We start from the raw sequence: 27,915 nt of genomic DNA on the forward strand, positions 1-27,915 counted from the left end.
CTCCGTGACAAGGAAAAATACCCAAGGGCCTGGAGCACCTCCCCAGTTCCCTGCTAATGATTCAGGCAGAGACAAATAGCACACTGAGAAATAAGGCTGCAGTCAATAGACCTGCAGGAAGCAGTTTGTGGGAGGCTGCTGCCTCGCTGGAAATATTCTTCTTAAAACACAGCCCTCAGCCATGCTTCCTTATGGCTTGACCCTCACCTGCCGCCGGATCCCTTGGGAGCCCGAGCTCATCCCCTGGTTGCACGTTTTCATGCACTGACAGCATCATTATTGGCATTTAACCTTGCCAAGCCTGTGAACCAGTTGGTATCGGCATCGTCCAACTCCACCTCTGTTGGTTTTTTTTTTCCCACCCCCTGGACCAGCTTTTAATTTTTGCTATCCAAATATGCAATTACCTTCCCAGGCTCCCTCAACGTGAAATGAAGAGCAGCGGGGCATCTTCACAGGCTGTCCATCTCCCCCCAGACCCAAGCTCGAGGCGGGTGGAGGATCCCCCATCCACTCTGCCTCTGCTTCTCCAGGGAATGTGGGAGACGCTAGACGGGAGGTTTACTCTCCACCTAAAGTTTAAATGGCTCAAGGTTAGCGAGACAATTCCCATCTCAGAAGTGCCTGCAGACAGTCCAAGTTGGCAAATTAAGGCATTGTGAGAACTGCTTTTATTATTCCACTAACTGGAACTGTAAGCCCACACATTTATTAAAGACAGACCATTAGTCCCTTATTTCTATTATACTTGCATGTTAGATCTGTTACCAAAATTAGCAAGACTCGTTAAGAGTCCCACAGGGTGCTAATCGAGATCTCTTTGCAACACGTCCTCATACAGGCTCCAGAGAGAGCTCCTGCGCTCCTGACACTCCATGGACCGAAGGAGTTGGGGGGGGGAACGGATGGGTCCCTGTGGGCCATCATGTCTGGAGCATCCAGACACAGCAGGGTCAGCTCCAGTTTTTTCTGATAGCTCTAGTTATTTTGGCAGCCAGGAGCAAGGAGGAGCTGGGCTGATGGGCTCACCTAGACCTCATCGCTCTCTACAGGTTCCTGAGGTTGGGCTAGATGACCTCTAAAGGTCCCTTCTAACCCAAAGCATTCTATGATTCTATCATTCTATAAATCACAGAATGGTTTGGGTGGGAAGGGACCTTTAGAGGCCACCCAGCCCAACCCCCTGCAGTGAGCAGGGACAGCTTCAGCCAGAGCAGGGTGCTCAGAGCCCCGTCCAACCTGGCCTGGGATGTTTCCAGGGATGGGGCATCTCCCACCTCTCTGGGCAACCTGTGCCAGTGCTTCACCACCCTCATTGTGAACAATTTCTTCCTTATATCCAGTCTGAATCTCCCCTCTTCTAGTTTAAATCCATTCCCCCTTGTCCTATTGCTAAAGGCCCTGCTAAAAAGTTTGTCCCCAGACCTGGTTTAACTCCCAGCTTTGCAAATAATTATTCCTATGATCTCAGGCATCTTCCTTCCTTGCTCTGCCTTTCTTTCACCCTCTTCCTACCTTTGAGACCTGGTGCTCTCCTTTCCTCCTGGTCAGCCCACTGGGACTCAGACATAGACATCCCCGAGATTGTTCAGCCCAGATATCATGCAGCTTTGGCAGGACTGCTAGCAGAGGTGCAGCCGTCTCCAGCCCCAGCACGGTCCGGGGCAGCCCTGACACCTTCCCATGGAGCAGAGCATGCCCCAGCCTGCAAATGTTCATCCAGGCTTTTGGGGTTTGTGCTCTAGAGCTGCACCTCATGCTGCCAATGTTCATCAAGGCTTTTGGGGTTTGTGCTCTAGAGCTGCACCTCATGCTGCCAGTACCAGGGGAACCAGATCCACCTGCATCAGCAAAGGGTCTGCATGCTGCATTTGATCCAGCTCCTGCAGAGCCACATGGATGTCTCTGCACCAGGTTCCCACCGTGCAGGTGACCAAGCTTTGCTGCTGCCAGACAGCCCCTGGGCAAGGGAGAGCTGATAGAATCAGAATCATTTAGGTTGGAAAAGACCTTCAAGATCATTGAGTCCAACTGCTAACCTAACACTGCCAAGCTCACCACGAAACCACATCCCTAAGCACCATCCTACGAAAGCTGAAACCCAGCAGTACGTCTCTGCTGACCAGTTCTGACTGCTCCTCTTTTCCCATGTGGGCTTCCTCTGTGTTTTGCACATGGATTTTGGGTGGCCGGACAAGCTGGTAGACCGTTGGAGACAAGACAAGGAGAAGGCAGCTGGTACAAGTGAGGAGGAGGAAAGCCATTAGCACCCTAGCTGAAAAAGCGCCCAACAAGATGTGTCTCACACATCAAAGTGCACTAAAGTGACATGGTTTGCGGAGAAACAGCCTTAACTGCAGACACACCACACTGGGTTCTGGCTCCAGCAGCAATCTGGTCTCCGTGAACACAGCTCAGCATGTAGGAGCGGCTGAGAAAGCAGGCTGTGTGCTGGGAACACAAGGACTTGGGACAAAAAGACTTATTTTTCCTTTTGTTTTTAATTTCTTATACCTATTAGGGCATCCTCCTTGGCCAGTGCTGGATCCTGGGTGATCCCCTGCTCTGACACAAGGCTTCCTCATCTTCGCTCCCTCCTCTGCAGGGTGTCTCTATGTGTGTTTTACCCTCATGTGTCTGCAGTCCCGCAGACGTCTCTGCTTCATGCTCAGCACTGGACTTCTGTCAGTGATGTCAACAGGACCCCCATGCTTCGCTCGAAGCAGCCGCCTAAGATCAATCCCGCAGCTTTCCAAGCACAGATCACGATGTGCAGGAGCTCTACCCCATTTCCCAGCACCTGCAGGGTCTTCTCTGGCAGCTCCAGCAAAACTGGGAGCAGGAATGCCTTGGACCAGCACTGTTAAAACCATCGGAGCTTCATTCTCAGGCCCCTTAGACTGGTGCTGTATCCCCTTTGAGGGTGCTGAGCAGGTGTTTGCAGGATGGAGCCCGAGTTTGCAAGCTGTGATAATTGCTTGTATTGTATCGGCCTCGTGTTTCTGCTGGGGAAGGAGCTGGTGTGCTAAAACCTAGCTTGATGCCCACTGCTCATACACAGCACTGCAGTCAGCCAGGATGGGGTGAGGGCAGGACTTTCTAAGGGAAAAGCAGCCGGAAATTCATCTTCTCCTTCCAGGCAGCCTGGCAGAGGACACAGCACCAACCCAACATAGCTTTTTCCAGCCTAAGCAGCTTTTCTCTTTGAGCAAATTCACCCCAAGCAGAAAGGAGGAGGGTAGGAAGGAGGTTGGAGCAGAGGGAACCAGTTTACTTCCACCCTAGTGTGGAGCTCAGCCAGCCAAATAGCCACAGAAAACCAGTCTGGGTCATGCATGGACCCTGCAGGCTCAGCCGGGAGTGACGTGGGTGGCAGAGGAGGATCAGCCCAGTGCAGGGTGGTTGTGGGTTTTCAGACATGCATGGAGTGGTTTGCTGTGTTGGTATGTTCTGAAGTTCTTCCTGTCCTGAAGCAAATCATCCCCTTTTTTAAAATGCTGATACAATGGAAGAGCCCTCTATCTTCATATCACAGTGTTTTTTTTTCTTTCTCCCTGTAAATGCCCTAGCCTTGGAGACGATGCAGAAGAAGAGCAGCACACTCGGTAAATAACCACACCAGCCCTGCTCAGACAGAAATCCTGCCTGTGCAGTGCTGGGACACGTTCAAAGTCTTGCTCTCCAGAGAGCGCTTCCTTAAATCCAGGCTTAAATGTCAAAACTTGGAGGCCCAGATCTGTCACGCCTAGATTTGTGCATTTCCACTGGGGCTTATGGGCTAGGAGCCCGCTCACCCTACGCAGCACCCGTATGATGAAGCAAGCCAGAGCACAGGGGGTAGCACCTTCCCAGCTGTTAGGTTGTTAGCATGGTCCTGGCATGGCTTTGGCTCAGTATATGTCTGGGATGGTTTATGATAGCCCAGAGGCTATGATATGATAGACCAGGGACCAGCCCCAACAGGCAGCCTGGGTGCAGTTTGTGGAGAGAAGGGACTTTACCGGTACAGACACAAGCCGTGTCACGGCCAAAGAATGAGCCTTGGTCCATTTATTTACCACTATAGATGTATCCTTAAATTCCATCTGTGGCCAGTAAAGAGAAATGGGCACTTCCAGAGGCAGTTCAGGGACAGTGGGGACCCCACTGGACTGCCAAAATTTGGGTGGGATAGGGCTGTGCACGTCACGGCTCCTGACCGCCTTGAAACTGAGATCCCAGGAAGCATCACCCGATAGCTGTTGACCTTGAAATATTCATGGGCAGGATGGAGCTCTGCAGCTGAAAGCAATCTGGTCATGGTGAATTATTGATCGTGTCTTTTCTTGTGCATGCCCAGTGGATCCAAGACATTTCTGGGTTTGACCCTCTGCCTGCCGCTAATTATCCCCATGGGTCACTTGCTCCAAAGCTGGGGTCATTGCCAAGCACTGGAGTTGAACTTGGTGATGAAAATACCCATGACAGGAGGCTGGGAGAGGCAAGACTCGTGCTTATGTCAGGCCTGGGCACCTCGCTGGTCAGCCTGCACTGGTCAATGGTGTAAATGTGTTTGCTTGGCACTATTGCTGCTCACGGTGGCTTTCCAAGAGCTGCTGTGGCTATAAAGAGGTAGAAATTAGATAGTGCATCCCAACACCATCCTGCATGGCCCTAGGAAGCTCAGCAAGGCTCTTGCTATGATCCCAATCTTCCTAGGTTGCCCCTATAGTCCAAGGAAAGAGGCATCTCCCAAGGGATGGTTATCCACGTAGGATCTAACTCAGCCTTTGAATGCGTGTGTCTCCATCCTTGGCTGTTGTGGGAGACCAGTGTGGACAGTTCATAACCTCCATGTCCACGTAGATAAGGAGGGTCTGAAATTGCTGACGCAAGTGTGGCATTTGGGCACACATCTTAGGGGTGTCACACACTGGATCAATGCTTCCGTCAGCATAACCAGGCAAGTCCAGGGTCCTTTTCACAGAATCACAGACTCATAGAATTGTTTAGGTTGGAAAAGACCTTTAAGATCACCCAGTCCAACCATTAACCTCACACTGCCAAGTCCACCACTAAACCAATTCAGGGGAGAGGAAGAATTAATTTCATGTTTAATTTCATAAACCATGTCCCAAAGTGCCATGTCTGCCCATTTTTTTCCTGAGCAAAGAAAAGTGCAATGATCTCCCAAAGACTATCAGCTCCTGTCAAGTTTCCCCCATCCTTTTTGCAACCCTTCCAATGTACCATTAAATTGCTAGGAAAAAAAAATGCATCCTGAGGACCCCGAAAAGCAGGAAAAGGGCGAGGAAAAGGTGTTCAAAGCAATGGACTGGGTGCTGCTGTAAGTCCCAAGGCAGAGCATCCAGCAGCTTGAGATATTTCCTGGAAGCTGGTAGCACCCATGATCTAGACTGACCCCAGACTATTCCAGTGTAGGAGATCTTCCAGATCTAGCAGGAGCAATGGATGATGCTGGCTGCCAGGGTGGTGACGGCTCTTGTGCTGTGTGCCAGAAGTGCGGATCCTGTCACGATCTGGGTTTTTCTTGGGCACAGTGTGAGCCCAGCGCCCTGGGCTGGGTGCACACAGCTGAAGTTACCACCCAAAGCGGTCTTGGAGCACCCTGTGGCAGGGAACTGTGGCTTGGACACACCACCACCCCTCCTTGTAAGGGATGTCCCTGCACTCACCAGGTCCATGTTTCCCTTGCTGCTGGCAGGCTGCTTCAAGAAGCCTGACGCTGGTATTATTATTTTTTTCTCTCTCTTTCTCTTTGTTGCCTCGCTCAGGATTAAGTTTAACGATGGATACAAGTCAGTCGCAAGGTACCAAAATGTCATGACTGGTGGGATTTTGGCTTCTTGGGGAGGGTTGCTCTCATCCCAGCCCATCCCAGTCACCCCACGTCCCACGAATATGTGGCTGTCCAGGCATAAATACACCCAGGATTTGGGATACAGGCTGTCGTGGTTTAGCCCCAGCCAGCAACTAAGCACCACGCAGCCGCTCACTCACTCCCCCTACCCCGATGGGATGGGGGAGAGAATTGGAGGAGTAAGAGTGAGAAACACTCCTGGGGTGAGATAAGAACAGTTTAATAATTGAAATAAAGTAAAAGAGTAATGCTTATAGTAACAGTATAATAACGATAATAATAATATACAAAGCAAGTGATGCACAATGCAATTGCTCACCACCCGCCGACCGATACCCAGCCAGTTCCCGAGCAGCGATCGCTGCTCCCTGGCCACCCCCTCCCAGTTCTATACTGCCCATGACGCCGTATGGTATGGAATAGCCCTTGGGGCAGTTGGGATCAACTATTCTGGCTGTGCCCCCTCCCAGTTTCTTGTGCCCCTGGCAGAGCATGGGAAGCTGAAAAAGTCCTTGACTGGCATAAGCAGTACTGAGCAACAACTAAACCATCAGCGTGTTATTAACATTCTTCTCCTACTAAATCCAAAACACAGCACTGTGCCTGCTACTAGGAAGAAAATTAACTCTATCCCAGCCGAAACCAGGACACAGGCCAATCTGGTTTAAGCTCCAAATCTTCCTTAATTCAAATTAATTCCCAAATCTTAAGCCAGAAGAGCAGGGTATGTGGTCCAGACCCGGGTGAAGCCAATGGTTCATGCACCAGCATCGCAGCTCTGCACCTTTGCAAGTGCAGGACAGCACATGTGAGTGCTTGAAGCTGGAGCTGAAGCCTGCAAGGGAGGAAGAGCCGTACAGTTGCGTACGAGCCCTGTGCTCCAGGAGCTTTCTGTGGGACCCAGCCGCACCTGCAGACCTCCTCCATGTCACATTGCAAAGGAGAGGCAGGTCCTGTGCTCCCTCTACAGCCAAATCCCACATAAGAGGATGATGATGATCACCCCGTCTGTAGGGCTAGTGGACTCCCAAAGGCACCATGAACAAGAATACATTTATATAAGTAAATTTGTCTGGCGCGGGTGAGTCCAGGACAATGATCCCAGCCCCAACCCATCACTGTGAGTCTGGTCTTCATTGCTGCTGCTCAGTATCTGGGGGGAGGTGGAGAGGATGCAGAAGAAACCTGCAGAAGAGTGCTGGCCTGCCCCTGGCAAGCAGGACCTGGCCAGTGGCAACGAGCTGTGGGACAATGTCTCCTCGGTCCCTTGCCACACGGTGCCGGCCGAGGCCAGAGTGGGACCTTGCCCTTTGGGGTGCATTGCACGGAACGAACCTTCTCAGCATCAGCTCAGAAGGTTCCCCCCTTCCCACCCCCACCTCCCGGGGGGTGGTGGCAGCCATTAGCCCCTTCCCCTATCCTGGCCGGCTCCCATGGGCCGTGGAGGGGGTATATCTGTTTGGGTGGGTTTGTTTCTTCCTCATGTTCATCCTCCTGGCTGTGTCTCTTCCAAACAGTGAAGACCCTGAAGATCCCAGGTACTGGGCATGGTATCCCTGCTTCCCTCAGGCCCTTTGGGCATGCTGTGTGCATGCATGTGACATGCGTGTTGGTGTACCAACCCCTGCATGGCATTTGGACCCTGGGAAAGGTCCTAACTGCTTCCTGCCCTCGTCTTAATGGGGGCAGAGCTTTCTTGTATTCACCCCATCCCCTCCTCCCCAAAGAGCAGGGCTGCTTTGTATTCCATCTGTTCTCCCCTATGCCCAGCAAGGACACATTTCCTTCTGGTCCTTCCAAAGGAGCTTTGAGGATATTTGTCCATCTGCCTAGCTATCCACCCATCCATCCATTCATCCCAATGCAGTTCTCACCAGCCACCAATCTGTCCCTCTGTCCATCAGTCCATCTCAATACAATCCTATGCATCCATCCATCTCACTGCATTTCCTTCCATCCATCCATCACTGCAATTGTCACCATCCATCCATCCATCCATTGCAGTACAGATCTCTGTCCATTCATCCCAGTGCTGTTCCATCTGTCCCTCCCTCCATCCATCCATCCTACTGTGATACTATCTGTCCATCCAACTGTGCATAACACCAGCCGGCCAGCCCAGTGCCATACTATTTATCTATTTATCCTGAAGGAATGCTCTTCTGTCAGTTGTTCTATCTTGTTTGTGCGCTCTCTCTTCTCCCTGCTCATTCCAGCACCACCAGTACTGTCACTATCGCTGTACCCAGTTCCCTGGATGCCAGTAGGTTAGGAAGTCCTGTTGCAGCAAGATCTCCTTCTGGCATGCTTGCAAATTGGGTTTGGTTGGTTGCTTGGTGCATGTTGCTGATGAGGGTTTCGAGGGGAGAAGGCGGGCAAGGGTCTTTGTCACTGCAGGAGGACGAATCCTGTCTGAATGAATTGCTCTTTGTGATTGCAGAGCTCAGGCTAAGGGGAAAGAGAAAAGACATCTCATGTTACCATTCAGGTACCCTGACTCTCCCGGTCCCTGCTTGCACCCAGGCTCACTTTCCAGCTCCAGACTCTAGCCCTTCGCAGCAGTGTCGCTGCATCCCCCTGAAATGGCTGCAGGGCAGGACCACAAGTTCATCTGTGCTAGTGAGAGTGCTTAAGACCAAGTTGCTTGAAGGCATAAAATGAGAATTCTCTGGTGGTGCCACTAGTGGGAAACTGGTGCCCTTTTCAGGCACCCAAAGCCCAAACTGTGTCTGTCTCGAGTCAGAGAGGCACCTTTTGCAGTGAAGGTTGGCGTGGAAGGGGCAAGGGATAAAGGAGCGGAGGGAGAAAGAGTCGTCTGGTGTTAGCTGCTCCACCAGACCCTTGCAGAAGAATCTCTGGACCTCTCATGTAGTGCAATCACCTCATTCACCCAGGCACTGATGGTCCGAGCGCCCAGGGCCAGCAGCCCATGCATTGCTGCATACGGGAGCCAGGACAGCAGACAGACGCAGGAGGAGGGAGACACTGGGAGCAAGAGGGCACCCACAGCTATATTCTTGCATCCCTCGTCCGGGCCACGCTTACACCGGTGAAATGAACAGGGAAAGGATGCAGCCTCGGGCACTGCCCTGTGCCAGCCACCCGAGGATGCTGCTCCCCATCCTGGCATGGAGGACACCAGACACTCTGGCACCCCCAGGGCAGTTTGGATGGGCACCGGTGGGGAGGGAGAGTTTCCCAGCCCGGCGGTGGCAGGGAAGGATCATGGAGCCGAGAGTCGCTCGGGGAGATGCAGCTGCTGGTCCCTACGGCGATGCAAAGGCCTTGTGCATTCAGACCCAGCCAAACCAGCCATGCTCTGGGTGAGATGGTGAGGAGCCATGGCTTTGCAGGGAGCTCGGACCACATCCATGAGCTGCAGGAGAAAGCATGGAGTGATTTAAATCCTCTCCCAGCACTGGGCAGGGGCACTGGGGCAGCTTTTACAATGCAAATGAACCAGCTGAGCTGCTGGCATTGGTGTTTCCTCACTCCCCTGACAAGCTCAGCTGGCAAGGGAATAATTTCTGCTGGTTTGCTCTCAGAGCAAGTGTCAGGGCAGGGAGAGAGCAGGACTGCTTGTTTTGGAAGTAGTTTCTGGATGGGTTTCCTTGGCCGTTTTCCAGTCCAGGCTCTAAGCTGATCCCTGCCCATGCTGGGCTGGACAGGAGGACCCTGCTTTTCTCCCACCCAGCTTTGGGTCCTGCGCCCTGTCTTGTGCTGGAGCTGGTCTTCTGGACTTCACCTCTCTAAAAATCCATCCAGCAACACCTCAAACAAAAATGTTTTTTTCTGGTTGGTTTTCCAGCAGCTCAGTGCACAGGGAGCCAGAGGGCCATGCTCTGAAGCCACCCTCTCACACCATGTCCCCAGCACAGACATGGTCATGGGGTGAAGCAGAGTAACAAGCTGTAATTAAGAAACAGCCTTCCTAATCACTTTCTAGAGCTGGTTAATTGCTTTCTCCTCCCCACTTTGCTGATGCATAATGGGGGGAGATTAGCCAGGGAAGGAAGAGTGATAGGGGAGGAAAACAGGGAGGCAGGACCCAAATAGAGAAACGTAGGAGCCAGGAGAGAAGGAAAACAGGTTTGAAAAGCCAGAAAGCAGAGGCAGGAGTCTGCAAAGTGAAACAGGGAGGTGAGGAGCCGGTGTTTCCTGCATGGTGTCAGGGCAGGAGGGCGCAGTGTTGGTCTGGGCAGGGGTGAAGACCCCCAGATCCAGCCCATGTCCTCCAGCTGAGCCCTCTCAGGAGGGAGGATATGAATACACCATTGTGGGATGATAAGGAAGAGCACTCATCTCTACCAAAAAGGAGAAGAAGCCTTGTCTCCCGCCCCGGCAGCATCCCCAGTCTGTGCACGTATCCACTCACATGTGTGCATGCACAGCTGTAGCTGCTTTTCTGGCCCCATACACGCATCCAGTGAATGCCCACCACCTCCAGCTCCTAGGGCAGGCAGCTGTGGTTCTCCTAAGCCCCCCTCGCCTAGCAGAGGGTAACACAGAGATGTTATCCACCTAAATTACAGATGTGGGCAGGACAGGGGTGTTTGGGGTCAGCCCTGCTGAGGAAGGTTGCCCATGGCCGCAGCCTGGGGATGGTGCACTTGGAGCACTCATGAGGAGCAGGGAAGCTGCCAAGGGAAGAGCAGCTTCTTCTGATTTTATGGTCTGATTTGAAGCACTTGATGTGCACTGAAGCTTGTTTGCCTTTTGTTCCCTTGATGCGTGGCCACTGGCTCCAGCAAAGGCAAAGAGAAGACGAAGGAGCACAAGTAGGTTTGCTCTCCCTGTTCCTTCTCCTTCTTGTTTCCAGCTTTCCTAGCTGATGTTGTGGCTGATCCGGTACATGGTGTGCTCTCCCTTTCTCTAAAGCTGAGCTTCTTGGCGCTGGAGGAGCTTGGGTCTCTTGGATGTGTGGCCTGAGGCTTCGGAGCCTGCAGGGAATATTTATCTACAGCAAAAGCCAAATGTAAAAGGCAGGCTGAACTGGTCCCTGGCAGACCTGGATGGGAACTATGAGGTCCTGAGAGAAGCCTGGCTCCCATCAGGTTTGGGTGGGTCCTGGCTGGGGGCAGAGTTTCCCAGCTTGGGCATGGACAGCCTGGCCAGGGCTCAGGGCAGGAGAGGGTCTGGGTGCAGGTCATCAGCACGGGGCTGGGCAAATGGGACTTAGCACCAGCTTTACAGCTCCTGCACCCACAGGTCAGGCTGCCACATCATCCGCGTAGACAAGTTTCTTCAGCTCCTGCCTTCTTTTTATCCCCAGCTGCTTGCCTTGATACCAGACCAGGCTGTGTCTGAGCTTTCTCCCAACAGCAGCATCCTCCAGCTCTCCGGCTTAGCAGATCTGCTGAAATTTAAGCTCGAGTCTCTTGTGAGTGCAGGCTGGTCTCCTGCTGTCCAGGGGACAATCCCTGCAGCCACCGCAGGGTGCTTCCCAATCAGCGAGGTCTATTCTGGTTCATATTTATTGCACTTGCAGTTTAAGGACCAGTTTATGGCAGTATCTTACTGGACCCTCCTAATGGTGTAAAGCGAGGAGGCAGAGATGAGGTGGTGAAAGGAGAGAAATGTGTTCAAGCAGTCAGCAAGGAGAGGGCGGACTCAAGAAAAGATGGGAAGGGATCTCCCTGCACCAAGCAGCCTGGTCCTTGCTGGCTCCCCTCCCCAGTTTGGCTGTGCAGGGAAGGGGGAGAAGGCAGACTGGGTCTGAGGGTTGGGGTCTTCCCTGGGCTCGAGGGTGGTGTGCATAGGGTGACCCCATGGGACTGGCAGTGGGGAAAACTGGAAGCCTTGTTAGCAGAGGGGTGATGGAGGCAGCACCCACCTGACAGGCGGAATCCCTGCAAAGAAATGAGCCATGGAAACCCTGTTCCCTGCTCCCAAGTCCCCAGTAAAAAGCAAGGATTAAGATGTCCTTTTTAGCCATGAATAATTAACCAGTAACCTGCAACCATATCTTTAACTAGAAGCTGGCCAGGAAAGAGACTGCTTCCACCTCCCTGCACATGTCTCAAAATCTGTCTTTCCTTCCGTGCTCCCCTCCTGGAGAGCCACTCGGGTGAAACCCTAAGCCAAGCGCTTCTGGGAGTGGCAAACTAAACGGAGGATATGTGCTTTGCCATCAACTGAAGATAAGTCATCTGCTCAATCCCGTATTAGACACCAGAAAATCCAAGGGGAGAGTGCTGTGGGAGGCTGGGTGGATACTCTGGTGTCTAATACAGGTTTAAGCTTGCTTGGAGGTTTGTCCCTACTTGGGAAGAGTCAAGGGGTTCTGTCCCACTCCCCCAAACTTGCAGGAGCCCAGTCTTGCCCCTGCTGCCAAATTGGGTTGCGATGGGCCAGTAGCTCGCACTGTTTTGGAAGGGAGCAGGCAGGCAGGTGGCAGCCTCCTCTCCAGCATCTCAGTTCTTTAGGAAACCAGGCTAATCCCAGGCTTTGGCAAAGGAGGGGCTCTCGGTGCCACCACGCAGCCTGTGTCGGCATCTCAGGTTCACGGGTCCTCATGTAGTATTCATGTGGGGACGGTGTCAGCTCTCCGCCAGCGCTGGCTTCCTGTCCGCGCCGTCGGATGCCTGGCAGGAGCAGCGGAGGGGTTGCCACGACCTTTCTTTAATGCTGCAAAGACCCTGCTGGGCCCAGAGAGGAGCTTGGCCGGGGTCCTCATCCCTGATCGGTCCTGACCTGCACGTGGGGCACGGCTTTGCCCTCAGCACTGGGATGGCCGCTCCACCCTAGACGTGCCGCTGCCCGCTCTCCTGTCTCAGCTGAGCTCTTCCAGCATCTCCTCTTGGGGGAAGCCAAGTCCTGGATGGCCGGCAGGTGAAGGTAGTACCCCCGAGGGATGGGAAGGCAAAGGGGAGGTTGTATGGGATGTGTCAGTGCTCACCTGGCTTGGAAAAGGTGACAGATAGGGCTTGGGAAGGGGCTGGGGGATGAGGGTCAGCCACTGGGCATCTGCTCCGAAGCATTTGGGATGGCTCATTCCTCATCCTTCACATGTTTCTTCCCTTCTCCTCAACATGTACCAAGCATGCTGCCAAAATCCACCAAAATCCACTTTTTTCTTTTTTCCTTCTTTTTTTCCCCTCTTTCTTTCTTTCCTCGGTGACCTCCAAACTCCGTTGTTTCCTAGATATTTGCCTCCCTGGGGCTCCAGTCCACTGCGATAATACCAGTAAGGGCAGTGTTGAGGGAAGGAGGCAGTGCCAGATGTTGCAGCTGGGGCTGAGAAGAGCAGCAGGGAGATGTGGCCAGGATGCGGGCATGGGGACAGCACCTGAAGTTTTATGCCACCGAGGGACCTTGTGCCCTCTGGACTTTTCTCTCCGAACCAGCTAGAGCTGAGGCTCATCTCATGGATGTGCTGTCAGGCTATTTCGCATTTCTGGGACCTCTTCTGCAGTAAAACTGTCTTTGGGGATGCACGAGGGGCTCCTGCAGCCCATGTCCCCAGCACATTTACTGAGGCTCAGCTGGCAGCGAGGGGTCTTCGCACCAGGAGGGGAGCGGGGTGATGCCGTCTCTCACGTGCATCCCTCTGGAAGGAGCTGGGTTGGGCTGGTGCTGCTGGGATGGGTCTCAGTCATCTTCCTTGGACCGGGTGCTTAATCCCAGTCTTGTTCCACATGGTCCAAAACCAGCTCAATCGTTTTACTGGTAGGGGCATCAGATGCTGTGCTAACCAGGACCCAGTGCATCCTCAGTGCCCATGCAAGGCCCGTGTTATTTTGGGACCTGGTAGAGGACCAGCACTGCCAGTGTCTTCCCTGCAGAGTCCTACTGGCTCCATCTCCAGTTGCTCTTCTGCTTTGTTTTACTCCCCAAGGAACCTCAGAAATTCCTGGGACAGATACAGTGATTTTTTTTATCACTAACCATCTCCGAGCAAATTGCCTGCATGCCAGCTCTGGGGCTGGTGGGACTTTTTTTTTTTCCCTCCATTTTAAAGAAATTAATTGGAAAGAAGGGCATGTAATGTAACCGATCCTGGAGGTGCAGTGTCTCGTTGAGGGGCTGCGTGTCTGCTGGATTCCCCACAGTCAGTGGTGGAGAGCGGTCTCGGAGCAGAGTTTCACAGCCTGAGCTGTTACAGCATTTGCTCATTAAAAAAAATGAGTTTGCAAATAGCTTAAAAGTGTTACTTCCCCCGTAGCACCTCGAAGCAGATGTTCTCTGGTGGGATTACAGATACAGAAACCTAGCCCTCATCTTTCCTCCTTCAATCCATTGAGAAACTGCCCTTTCACTGAGGATCCTGTGAATTAATCACAGCTACCGGAGACTGCCTTGAGGCCTGAGCAGTGCTTTAGTCCCAATAAAACCTCAGCTATAAATAGTTCCTGTAGCTTATGCTGGCCTTCTGCCCCAACTGAATTCCCTCCTCCCTTGGTGAATACATTATCCTCCTATTCTCCTTAATTTTCTTCTCATTTGCTCTGGCTCCATCAGCAGCCTGCAAACTTCCAGTTGTTATTTAAGACAACAAATGCATCAGGCTGGCTGCAACTCCAGGGCTTCTTCTCTTTGCAAAAAAAAAAAAAAGGGTGCAACTTCATCCTTTGGCCCCAGCCAGATGTGATCAAAGCTGAGACCGGGGGATCCTGCAGCTTCACGGGGGTCACCTGGCTCGTGGGCAGCGCATCCCAATCCTGCTGCATCCAGGCTGGTGCTGAGCCCTGGCTCCCCTGCCCTGGCAGCCAGCTTGGAGGTGAAGTCCAGGCTGGAGCTGAGGTTCTTCCTTGCTTCCAAGCTGACCCAAGAGCATGTCCATCAAACCTGCAAGGTTTCTGCAAAGAGCAATGCTTTCACGTAATGGGAATTTTCTAATTTAAAAAAAAAAAAAAATCTTCTTTGGCTTTACCACCTTCTGCTTTTGGGACAGTCACAAGCCATTGCCTTCAAGTCTCTCTCCAGCTGTTTGCTCTTTAGAACAGCGTTATCGCACGGTCTGGCTTGTGCTTCTTGCTGGTTTCAGTTTTGCAGAGCCTATGGAAGTTTTTCCCTACTGAGGTTTTCAGCTGAATCTTCAGGCTAAAAATCCACGTTACATCCAGACTCCATAACTTTCACCAGGGTGACTCAGAACCTCCCACCTCTTCGCAACAGCAGCACAGATGTACCTCCAAATAACAGGGAACAGTTTCCTGAAAATATCTGCAAAGCTTTTATTGTCTTTAACAATCTGGGCCCGTTTGCATTTGAGAGCAATCCAGTTTGCAGTGCAGAAATCCTGTTATTGACTGACTGCTGTATTTTTATTTATTTGCCATATATGTACGTAACAAACCCCAAGTAACGTAGGAGTCCAGACTGTCAAAGCGCTTGTGGTTGCACAGGCTGATTTCTGAGCTGGAGTAACAGCCCTGGTCCCACTGAAGCATTTGGAGCTGGAAGTTCTGCTTCTTAAACTTGCCTTGAAATGATGGATATTTTTAGAAAGCCACTGGCAAGCCATTTGCAAACCATTTTTTTTTATCAGCCAATCCACCCCAAACTGCCCTGAGTGAGTTTGACCCCAGCCTAGATTGCAGACGGGGAGCTAAGACTGACCTGGTGCTGGTGTTTAGCACGCTGGAAGGGGAAAAATCATGTTGCTGCAATGGGCTGCTGAAAGACCTTAGGAGCTGCATAGGTTTGCTGATCTAGCCGAAGAGGTTATCGATTTTTCACAGCAAGGTGGTTGGGGGAAGTGGTTGGGTGTTTTAATTTTTAGCAAACGGTTTTGGGTAACGGGAGCAATTGCACTAATGGGTCAGGAGAGATGAGAAGTCCGTGCGCAGCGGGGGCTAGCAGCAGAGACGGGAGGCATGGGCGGGGAAAGAGTTTGTTGGCTGCTAACGCTGTGCTCCAGTCTTGTGTTTTATCCCAAGTTGAGGCATTCCCTGAGGAAAAAAAAAAAACGAGACCCAAGACTCAAAGGCAGTGCGTTTAGCTGTGATCTTGATCTGCCCCGTGGCATGTTTGCAGCAGCCCCTGCTTAGTCTTTCAGCTGATATTTCCTCTCTTGCTTTTGAGCTGTGAAAAGCTCCTGTTCCCATCCCCAAGTCCCAGAAAACAACACTATAAATACAGTAACTGATGGCTGGGGTTTTTTTTTCTCCCTCTCTTCTTCCAGAGCCGGCAAAGGAGTTTTTTCAGCCATGAAGCTTGGCAAGACGCGTCCATCAAAGGATGACCATCGGAAACAAGGTATGTTGTTCCTGGGAGGACGTTGTTCCCTGCTCCAGTGCTGCTTTTTGGCTATCCTGCACATCCCAGGAAAGCACCTGAGAGACCCCATAGAATCACAGAATGGTTTGGGTGGGAAGGGACCTTTAGAGGCCACCCAGCCCAACCCCCTGCAGTGAGCAGGGACAGCTTCAACCAGAGCAGGGTGCTCAGAGCCCCGTCCAACCTGGCCTGGGATGTTTCCAGGGTTGGGGCATCTCCCACCGCTCTGGGCAACCTGTGCCAGTGCCTCACCACCCTCAGCGTAAAGAACTTCTTCCTTCTCTCTAGTCCAAATCTCTTTCAGTTTAAATCCATTCCCCCTTGTCCTATCACTATGGGCCCTGCTAAAAGGTCTGTGCCCAGAGTGGCTCACGTCAGGCACAGCCCGTCAGTAACTCAGGGATCGGACAGGGAGCATTGGGTGCTCGGGAGGAGAGCTGGAGAGAGGAGCTCCATGGGGAAATGGGAAGTAGGAACTGATGGAGAGAGGCTCGCGCTGAAGGCTTGGCCAGATATCACCCACCTTGTGCGCAGGTGGCAAAACCTGGGAATCATGCAGGCGGCTTCCAGCTTATTTTTAGGGATGATTTGCAAAGGCAACAATGCAAAGCAGGATTTAGCCCTTGCACCTTGCTGGGTGGATGGTGCAGCAGCAGCAGCACAGTGAGAGGAAGGGCTCGGCTGCTGTGGGGCTGCCTGTCCCCCAGCTTGGCTCCGCGGCGGTGCTGAAATCGGACGCCTTTCTGGAAATGCACGAGAGGGTCAGCGATCGGAAATTTGTTGTTGTTTCCATTCAGACTGAAGGATTGCGTTTCAATGGCAAAGAAATGGGGGGATGCGTGTTTGCGGGCAAGGACAAAGCACTGCTTTAGGTAATGTTTCTGGGCAAACCTCCACTGTTTTTCAGCCAGGTTTGAGGATAGGGAAAGGGGAATTTGGCCTGGGACACCAGTGTAGGTAGAGGCATTGGCAGCCTGTGGGAAGGCATGGCATTGAAACCTGGGCAGCCTCCCTCTCTACCCAGTGCCTGGGCGTTCATCTCGTGGTTAAAGCTTCACGCAAGACCATGGGGAAAGCAGCTGGGATGCAAAGGCGGGAGCAGGATGTGCTAGCAGATAGTAGAGTGCCTTCACAGATGGTGATTTACCCGTGGTCAGGGAATGGTTGCAACGCAGCTGCTATATTGCATAGTGTGGTCAGTGCTGCACAGCCATGGGTCTCCTTATTCCACCTTCCCGAGGTACCTCTGGCTTTCACACACCTCACCGGGGCTCTGCTCTCTTAACACCACCCTCCTCTCTCCGCCTCAGCGCTGTCTCAGTTGTGATTCCTACCCTTGGTCTGGCCAGCTGGTGACGGGACGGGGTGGGTGTTGCACTCTTTGCCTGTTGGCCAAGCCAGCATCCCTCTTGTGCCATGGTCTGCTTTCCTCCCATGCAGGCTGCTGGTCCTGCTCAGGTCAAACAGAATCACCGAAAACCAAGCTGGGAGGCGGCGAGTCTGTCCGTCCACCCACATGTGGCAGGGTCGAACCTGCTTAGGTCCTTTCTGGCTGGTGTGACTCTGACTCAATCTCAAAAACTCCCAGTTGACTTGAGGACACCCTTTCCCCACCCAACCTGCAGCAGCGTGTCTCTCTCCACCCTGATGGAGAGCTTTTCCTAACACCCAGACTACATCTCCCTCGCTTCAGCTGGAGCCCATGTTATCATAGAATCATAGAATTGTTTAGGTTGGAAAAGACCTTTAAGATCATCCAGTCCAACCATTAACCTACACTACCAAGTCTACTCTAAGCCAATCAAGAGTAGACTAGACTAAACCATCTCACAAAAACAGGCCAGACTATGGTGAAAAACCCAATCTCTGGTCTCCTGGAGCAAGCTACAAGCTTACCTAGGTTAGTAAAGAGGCAGGGAACCCGTTTCCCAGGAGCAGTGTCTGTGCTGTACGAGTGGATTCGTGTAACTGTGCTGTCAAAGCAAACCAGTGACCCAACAGCTATACTGGTGGGTTTGGCCCAACAGAAAAAAAAATCATCGCTGCTTTGTGGTCATTTCTTGACCAGAAAGGCAAGAGGGGCAGGCAGGGCATGCACATGGATTGTGCACAGGAAAGGAGTATCTCAGCAACTTCTTCCAACAGAAACGCAGACCGGTGGACAGCACAGCTGTGTCTCAGTGCTGGCAGGATCTGGGGTCTTGACTCTCCCTGCAGCAATTTTTCTTCTTGGGAAATGATCCCTTTCTCCTGTTTTTTCAGACCTCTCTACCCCAAAGCTAGACAGTTGTTTGTCTTTGCAACTGCTCTTCTGGTAGTTAGAGCTGCAACACTTGCTCAAATGCTCTTTCACCCCTTGAAGTCTGGGGTGTTTGTCATTTTCTATTTTCTTTTTGCCTTCACAAAACCATATACAGGCACACTGCCCAGGTGGAATAACGTGTCACAGGAGGCAATATGTCTTTTTTTAATCCCTTTTTAGACCAGGTTGTCTGTGACCTGACCTGGTGACTATTGTTCTTTGTATTATCAGGTGAGGTTGATAGGATGTATTGATTACCTTTCTCTTCACCTTTAATTATTCACCGAGTGGAAAGAATAAGAGACGTTCTTTTGTCTCCTTTATGCAGATGAACCCGCTGTTTTGGAGGCAGAAGACCTGGACCGAAAAGCCATGAGACAGGGGTGTAGACTGGAGCCAGATACCATCTCCTTGGCCTCCGTCACAGCTGTCACCACCAATGTCTCGAATAAGAGGTGAGGGCCAGATGTGAGCTTGTGCAAGCCAGGAGGTGAGGGCACGCTGGCAGCCACCCCACAACCACGTGTCCCCTGAGATGGGGTATGTTGGAAATCACACTGCCCCATGCAGCCGGTGTTTTTTTGGAAATAGCTGACCTGCTACAAAGAGCACCAATGTTCAGTGGTGTTTCACACCCCCCGGGGTTTAAACTCCTCAAAGAGGGCAGGAGCTTTGAGGGGTGACCCTGCAAGTGCACTGTCACAGCTTGCAGCAAGTCCATCTGTGGTTTGACTGAGGGTTTCTTCTGCCCCTCCAAAGGTCCAAGCCTGACATCAAAATGGAGCCGAGTGCTGGGAGGCCAATGGATTACCAGGTAGGTGACAATGTTGTGCCCCCAACTTCATCTCACAGGGGTCACAACCCGGGGGTTGGGGGGACCGGTTTGCAGGGGACAAGTTCAACGCGCTGCACTCACAAACCATGACTTCCCAAGAGCTGGCATTTAAATGGTTGAGTGATAAGCTCGAAATTAAGTTACAGGTTTTGCTCTCCATCATATGAAGTCTAGGAAGCCCAAATCAACCGTGATTGAAACAGGCTGTCTCCAATACATTTCTCTTACTCCCCAAGAGCTTTCAGTCTGCTGATTAGTGTTCAAGATTGGTGAGCTCGGGCTGGCAGTAGGTTGCCCATTGGATTTCCTCAGGTTGGTACATGGCTGCTGTTGTCCTCTTCAGCGGTGCTGCATTCCTGCCACTTCATCTAGAGTTAGAAGAACCACACGTTTTGCTTCCCAAGGCTCAGTTGATCCACACTGCTCCCTTTTCTTTTACTAGTTGGTGCCAGCGTGATTCATAGATTGGCTCTTCTCATTTTCACCAAGTCGTGCTGATTCAGCAGCAATTTAGCTTTATGTCCTTGCCTCTCAGCACAGCAACACATTCCTGAGGGTATCTCGGAACAATGCAAATAATGATTTTTGTTAGCGATTTATTGCAGAACATTTGCAGCATCCGCTGCAGACCAAATTGTGAAGCTTACAGGGAATGAGTGTGCTTGGTTCAGGAGGGGGGAACATAAAGAATATAAAGAGGAGGGGGAAGGTGCAAAACAAATTACAACCAAGAGGCAGAAGGGACACAAGGTCCAGTTATTTGGGCACTGCAAACAGGAGGATCGCAATGTTGGTGTTAATGGGGAATGGCTAATTTCTGGAGTATAACAGGATTTGCAGTGCTATGCTGGTTCATGAACAAGGTACGTGCCTGGCTGACCTCCATATGTCTGCTTTCCTTTGACAACTGGCTTTTGTGGAACATCTGAGCATTAAGAGGAAAGGACTTGATCTTCCAGGCCCCAACCCATTCAAGGTCAGGGTGGATGGCGCTCTGAGCAACCTGATCTAGTTAAAGCTGTCCCTTCTCACGGCAGGGAGGTTGGGCTAGATGACCTCTAAAGGTCCCTTCCAACCCAAAGCATTCTATGATTCTGTGATCCCTGGGAAACCTCAAGACACTGCCTCGGTCTGTGGCAGCAGAGGGGATGGGAGGGAGGGACAAAGGGTTAATGAAGGATGGTGCCCAGCAAAGTCCTCTCCAGGAGCTGGTGTGGGTCAGGGCAGGGGTGGAGGGGAGGTCTCGATGCAGAGATAACCCTGGCTGCAAGCCTCCCCAAAAGGCATTTGGGAAGTTTCCATGCACCTCGCCATGCTGCACAGGAGGAACAAACCTGAGCCGGGTTCCCTGAGCCACTGCAGCGCTGGGTGTGGGATCGGAGGTTGCCTTTGCACCTCAGCTCCTCTGGGCCGAGTCTGTGCAATAGGCACGGGGGTGTTGGGTTGATGGCTGGACTGATGATCTTAGAGGGCCTTTCCAACCTCAGTGATTCTTTTCCAGTTTTACTTTCATTAAAAAATAATCCAGCCACCGAGCCAGGAAACATTAAATTAATTATTCCTCTACCCTTAATTGGTTTAGTGGTGGGCTTGGCAGTGTTAGGTTAATGGTTGGACTGGATGATCTTAAAGGTCTTTCCAACCTAAACGATTCTATGATAAATGTTGGGCAGCCTTGCCCCGTTCCTCAGAGGGCTCAGCTACCTTCTATCAGCTGCCTTTTAGGAGCACTTTAGAACAGAATGGAATATTTCAGCTGAAATTATCACAGCACCCCAGCAACTGCTGGTGGGTTTTTCCTTTTTTTTTTTTTTTTTACTTTTAAAGAAATCTGTTTGAAAGTCAAGCCTTTTAATATGTTACCAAAATTAAATTTCCCCAAGTTTACCCACAAAGATAAGAGTTTAATTTTTAATATATTTATATTTTCCATTATTATATGATTTAAGATAAAGCTGAGTTCAGGTTACAAAAATAATTAATGACAGCTAGAGAAGGCATGTGTAAATTAACTCATCTGTTGGGCTTCAAGGGAGCCAGGACTGAGAGCTCATGTTATTTTAAAATATTAATTTTCAATGATACCCAAACTCACTATGCTTTGAAACATGCAGGTTACCTGTCCTATCACCAACTTGTGATAGATTTTAAAGAGATGAGTCTAGAGAAATGGCTGCTGGGAAATGAAAAGATTTGGTACCTACATGAAATCACACCTTATGTTTTTTAGTTAAATTAAGAAATTTAGGTATAATCCAAGCAGGAATTCCTAATATAAATTTAATATTGCAAGAAAAGGATTTAGATACGATCTAAATACCTAATATTAATTTAGTGGTGGATTGAATTGTGAATGATAAACTTCTGTGTCATAAATACATGCAAGCGTATTGCTCATATTGTATTGAAAGTAGTTTATTTTTCTTGTACCACATACAGGAGTACTTAAATAAAATGGCATGTGTGTACGCATGCATATAGAAGGGTTGAACCATGAAATGGTGCGGAATACTCCAGAAATAATGAAGAGTAGAGTAGAATAGAGCGGAATAGAATATTTCAGTTGGAAGGGACCTAGAGCAGTCACCTAGTCCAACTGCAACCCTTTGTGTTTTCTAGCAGAAGCAAGTGAAGCCAACTGGGGTCTCACCAACCGAGCCTCTGCTCCTACAGCTTAGCTAAATCCATTGGACTTCACACCTCGCGTGAAGCCACCCTTGCTCTGAGGCTGAAGCAACAGGGATGCCCAGGGTCTTCTGCATCCCACACCGCATGGCAGCTCGCTCAGGCTTGTCCGAGCAGCCCAGTGTCTTTGGTGTGACCAGTAGACCCCAGAGCTGCCACCATTGCACTGAAAATGCCTCAAAAACGGGAGATGGGGAGACAGGGGTTAACGCAGCGAGCGGCATCTGGTGCTGCTCTCAGGAGGTGAAGGTGCATGAATCCCTCTCCCCAGGTCAGCGTCACCATCATCGAGGCCCGGCAGCTGGTTGGGCTTAACATGGACCCTGTGGTCTGCGTGGAGGTTGGAGAGGAAAAGAAATACACATCCATGAAGGAATCGACCAATTGCCCTTACTACAATGAGGTGGGTCTGTCCTCAGGTGATGCTCATGGCTACCTGCTCCCGGGGGTCTACATTGCTGTTAGTCAATTAAATGTAAAGTCTTGTCACTTGGGGTTTTTTTTCTTTTTTTCTTCTGCCACCTCTTGTTGGAATAAGATGAAATCTCAAACCACGCAGAAGGAGAAATGGAGCCTTTGCCCTGTGGTATTTTGCAAAATGGTAAAAAGTGCACTCATTTGATCTGCACTAAATTATTCTCAGTTTTTCCAAGAAGTTAGTGCTTCCTTCTAGTTCCTCAGACTGCAGAGGTTGTCAGTGTTGGGGCTCGCACGGATCTGTCCCTGCTGTGACGTGTGCTTCAGGATGCTCCTCCAGGCAGTCACAGCATCTCCAGCTGGAGTGTGCACAATAATACCATCTTTCAAACCAAAAGGAGCCCACCCCGGCTCTCCTGTCTTCACGACTGCTCTTTCCCTTTCAGTATTTCGTCTTCGATTTCCACGTCTCCCCAGATGTCATGTTCGACAAGATCATCAAGTTGTCCGTAAGTGAGCATGGTTGCGTTGTCCTTTTCATGGGGCTTTGGAAGAAACCAGCCTGCTTTACATATGAACACGGGATGGATTTAAGGTCCTGGACATGAGACCCTGAACAGGAGCCGAGGTGTTCGGTCCTACAAGCCTCACCTCTTTTGCAGACCCGCAGTCCCTCTTTCTGTTGCTGACTTTCATTGCTGGGGCCACACAGCTCCACTCCTTCATTCGCTATCTCCCTCCTTGGCTGATCTTCAGTATTTGAGAGCCAGGCAGAATTAAACCTGTCTCGGGATGTGTTTAGGCTTGGGGAGAAGCAAGACCTTCCTGAGCCTGCCAGAGGATTTCCTGAGGCATGAGACTGGCAGAGCTATTTTGGAAATTCAGGACTGCAGATGCTGAGAGCAAAGCAGAGACTGCAGCCCTCCCCACAGCCACGGAGGAGGGTGATGAACAAGATTTGCAGATTTACTGACCAAAGCACGCTAATTAGGAGTATCTATATCTATCCTGTGCACAGACCAGCTGTACAATTTCTCCCACAAAGGGAATTAGACCATATATTTTGAGCATCTAAAAGACCCTTCTTTCAGGTGAATGTCCCAGTGTTTGCTGCCATAGTGGCTGGAAAAGTACAACTTGTTTCAAAGATTAATTTCTTTGCCTTTTTTTTCTATTCAATCCAAGTATGCACTTGTTTGCAAGACTGCTAAGCAAGAGCTGCCAACCCCACCATGCCTCTTAGTGTCCTTATACAGACCAAGGTCCTACACAGACCAAGGAAAATGCATCAGCTCCTTTCTCATCTGACACTGAACACCTCTGGAAAGAGCCTGATGGCTCCCAGGGCATGGAAAAAAAATCTGACTTGTTTTCCTCTCTCAATTTCCAGGTGATCCACTCAAAAAACCTCTTGCGCAGTGGGACTTTGGTAGGCTCCTTCAAGATGGATGTTGGAACTGTTTACACTCAGCCTGGTATGTAAATGCTGTTTGCAACCAGTCCTATGTGCCTACCGGCACCGTTGAATAAATGTCCTTGTCAGGCAGCTGGGCAGGTGCTAGTTTCCTTGGGTGATTGTCCTGGTTTCAGCTGGGATAGAGTTAATTTTCTTCCTAGTAGCTGGCATAGTGCTGTGGTTTGGATTTAGTATAGAATAATGCTGATAACGCGCTGATGGTTTAGTTGTTGCTGAGCAGTGCTGACACCAGTCAAGGACTTTTCGGCTTCCCATGCTCTGCCGGGGGCACAAGAAGCTGGGAGGGGGCACAGCCAGGACTGTGCCAAAGGGCCATTCCATACCATATGGCGTCATGGGCAGTATAGAAACTGGGGGGGTTGGCCGGGGGCAGCGATCGCTGCTCAGGGATGGGATGGGCATCGGTCGGCGGGTGGTGAGCAACTGCATTGTGCAGCACTTGCTTTGGATATTATTATTACTATTATTATTATATTGTTGTTGTTATTAATTTACTTTATTTCAATTATTAACCTGTTCTTATCTCAACCCAGGAGTTTTCTCACTCCTCCAATTCTCTCCCCCATCCCACCAGGGCAGGGGGAGTGAGCAAGCAGCTGCGTGGTGCTGAGTTGCTGGCTGGGGTTAAACCACGACAGCGATGCTTATCTAACTTAATTTTAGTATCCTAGATATAAGCAAGTGACCTGGGCTCCCTCTGCGGTCAGGAAAGAGCACGCAGCACCTCTGGAGAAGGTTGTATATCCCACCCTGAAATAAGGTGTTAGAGCCAGAGGCTGAGATGCCCTCTTGGTGTGCTAGTCTCTATCCACTGACCTGCTGAGGAAGGAAGCCCAAGGCGACTTGCTTAGGCAAGATATCGACCTTCCAGATATCTGAAGGTCCTAGGGTGGATCTTGCCCTCTGTGGCCGGCATTTAAACCAAGAAAGGAAGATGTCTGGTGTGCAATGGAAAAGAGAGAGAGGTTGATTAGAGCTGCTGTCGTGTTGCTCACTGATGATAAACGGAACAGCAATGCCCCTTTGAGAGCTGGGTGGTCACAGCATGCCAGAGCTGAACACAGAACACCCCTTCAGAAAAAATACCTCCAAAATCACTGTGGGTTTTTTTTCCTTGCTCCTATGTCACCTTATTGCTGCACTCTGCCTCTATAAATAAGCCTGAGAGCTAAGATGTCAATGAAGCGTCCAGAGTCTGCATTTCAGGGTTGCTCAGCAGATGATGCTGGGGGAACCATGAGGGAGCATCTAGCCTGGTTCCCTGCTCCACAGAAGGGTGAAGTCTTTCTAACACCATCCAAAAGGCACCTGAGACCTTAAAGATTTAGAATCATAGAACCATTTAGGTTGGAAAAGACCCTTAAGATCATTGAGTCCAACTGTTAACCTACCACTACCAAGTCTGCCACTAAACCATGCCCCGAAGCACCACATCTACATGTCTTTTAAATACCCCCAGGGATGGTGAATACCTCCAGAGATGGTGACTTCCAGTGATGGAGACTCCACCCCCCTTCAGACAGTTTATCCCATGGCTTCTCACTCTACAACCCAAGACACGTCTCCATAGTGAATTTTTCAGGGGTTTCCATCTGAATTCCTCACACCTGAAGATGTCTCTTACATTTCCAGTCCTCATGGTAATTGCTGTGTCTCATTCTGATAAATGACTGTCTTGTCCCTTGGCTTCCAGAGCACCAGTTCTACCACAAATGGGCCATCCTTTCCGACCCTGAGGATCTCACTGCTGGGCTGAAAGGTTACCTGAAGTGTGACATCGCCGTGGTAGGGAAAGGGGACAACATCAAGACACCACACAAAGCCAATGAGACGGACGAGGATGATATTGAAGGGTAAGGATCTGCAGAGCCAGCTTCACATAGCCTTGCTTGGGAATGACTTTTCATGTCTCTTCACCTTGGATTGTGCAATGAGGACAGCATCTCTTCTGGATGAGGCTGATAGCCCTTCTAGTACCCATACTTGCCGTGTGCAATGAAACCAGAGGGACCAAATACATTGCCAAAAAAGAGAGAATGCGTGGCAGATTACTGGTGCAAATCCAGGTCAATACCAAGTACAGACCAGTCATTTCTATCAGGTCAGACTATCTGCTGGTTGTTGAGCTCTCTATACCAATGCCAGCCCGATGTCAACCAACCTGATATCCCCACTGTTTACCTAATGCTTCTGTTGGCGATGGGATGGGGTCTCATCGCTCCCTGCCAGGGCAGAGCAGGGAGGTCTGGATGAGGTTTCCCAGGCTGCGTGGGTGAGCAGGGCTCTTTGACTCCCCAGAGCATCTAAAAGACCGTGGAAGAAAAATCAGGAGAGTCTAAAGCTTAGTTCCAGCCCCGAAATATTTCAGGCTAATTAAATATTTCCAAAGGCAACCACAGGCTTTAAAGTCTACCTCTCAGCCTCTCACCACATAGTCAGAAACCCAAACTAGTAGCAAATACCAGTGCAGCTCTCTTGACTTGCTGGGGACCTGGGGGCTCAAGGCACCACCTGAACTATTTTGGGCCATGGTTCCATGTCGTAGTGGTGATATTATCCCACTTTTTCATGGACAACTCCAGCAATTCCTCTAGAAATCATTTTGTTCACAGCATCCCCATGGCTCTCGTTTCTTGCCCCAGAACAGGAAAGCCACATATACCAAGAAAAACAATTTGATGGAGTTCAATTCTCCCACCAAAATAATTACCCTAGCTCCCCTTGTACCCTGATAAAGAAAAAAGGCTCTTCTAACATCCCATTCATCTGGCCTGCTTTGGATATCTAAATTAGGCTGAGTTTAATTGTACTCTAGACTCCACTGACAATAATGATTATATCCCTTTAGTGGAATGCATATTGTCCTGGGGCACCTCAAGGGGGTCCTCTAAGGTTTTTTTGCTTGCAAACCCACCACTTCCCACCCCAAAACAGGAGGATGGGCAGAAATAGGACAGCAATAAAATCTATGGCTGCAAAAATGGTCATCCTTCCACCTCCACAGAGCCTGTGCTCAGAAAGTGGGGCAGCTTCTCCCTCTTTGGTAAGCCTCTCCTGACAAACCTGCCAGCCCCAGTAGCTGTTTCCAACCCTATCTGTTGATGTTGTAGGAACCTTCTCCTCCCAGATGGGGTCCCTCCGGAGAGGCAGTGGGCTCATTTCTACATCAAGATCTATCGAGCAGAGGGACTGCCCCGTATGAACACCAGCATCATGGCCAATGTGAAGAAGGCTCTCATTGGGGAGAACAAGGACTTGGTAGACCCCTACGTGCAGGTGGTCTTTGCAGGACAGAAGGTGAGCAAGCTGCGTGCAGTACCAGGGTGACCCTGGGAGGTAACATGAGCAGGACCAGCCATTGTGCAGATGGACAGAGCTGATCTCCGTTGTCCTGTCATGGGGAAGCTGAGATGCAGGGCAAAGCCACCTTGTTTGCTATGTTTTCCCTCTCTTGTGCAGACTGTGATGGGTTTGCAGCACTCTCCAGTTGAGGAAAGGAACTTATTACTTGGGAGAGGAGAGTCATGAGACAGAATGTGTTTCAGTGGTCATTAGGAAGGGAGCAGGTCAGGTTGTGAGGGATGGCTTGGGAGCTCAAACCCTTGTCAAACGTATATCTCCTCCCACTCGGCAGGGGAAGACATCCATACAAAAAAGCAGCTATGAGCCTCTCTGGAATGAGCAAATAGTCTTCACAGAAATGTTCCCCCCATTGTGCAAGCGAATAAAGATCCAGATCCGAGACTCGGACAAAGTCAATGATGTGGCCATTGGTACCCATTTCATTGATTTGCGGAAGATCTCTAACGAAGGCGACAAAGGTAAAGCTAAGGCGGGGGGCAGACTGAGCTACCTTCTTCATGGTAGAGAGACATCCCTTTGGCAGAGAGTTAGCAAAATAGCCTAGGCCTCTTCCCCACCCCTGGAGATAGCTGCTTCTTGGTCCCCAGCCAGAGAGACCTTGATTCACCGCAGTGGTCTTCTGAGGTCACTGGACATGTGCTCTTTGAAAACCAAGCCCTGTCACAAGCCTCCAGTCTACCACTTGAAAGCAAAGATGCCCAAGAACAAAAAATTCATTGCCATGAATGGATGAATATCTGACAGGTTCCCCCATT

General features: G+C 50.6%; 1 protein-coding gene across 1 annotated transcript in view; it reads left to right on the top strand.

The window, feature by feature from the left end:
* OTOF (otoferlin) overlaps positions 1–27,915 on the top strand; it is a 120,947-nt gene that overhangs the window by 57,850 nt on the left and 35,182 nt on the right. Inside the window, exons 6-14 of the mRNA XM_075708605.1 lie at positions 15,987–16,060; positions 18,712–18,838; positions 19,143–19,197; positions 22,175–22,306; positions 22,767–22,829; positions 23,711–23,795; positions 25,491–25,650; positions 26,908–27,094; positions 27,432–27,618. Coding sequence (XP_075564720.1) covers positions 15,987–16,060; positions 18,712–18,838; positions 19,143–19,197; positions 22,175–22,306; positions 22,767–22,829; positions 23,711–23,795; positions 25,491–25,650; positions 26,908–27,094; positions 27,432–27,618 — 1,070 coding nt within the window. The remainder of the gene's footprint in view (positions 1–15,986; positions 16,061–18,711; positions 18,839–19,142; positions 19,198–22,174; positions 22,307–22,766; positions 22,830–23,710; positions 23,796–25,490; positions 25,651–26,907; positions 27,095–27,431; positions 27,619–27,915) is intronic.

This window comes from Pelecanus crispus, chromosome 3 (genome assembly GCF_030463565.1).
Source record: "Pelecanus crispus isolate bPelCri1 chromosome 3, bPelCri1.pri, whole genome shotgun sequence".
NCBI lineage: Eukaryota > Metazoa > Chordata > Aves > Pelecaniformes > Pelecanidae > Pelecanus > Pelecanus crispus.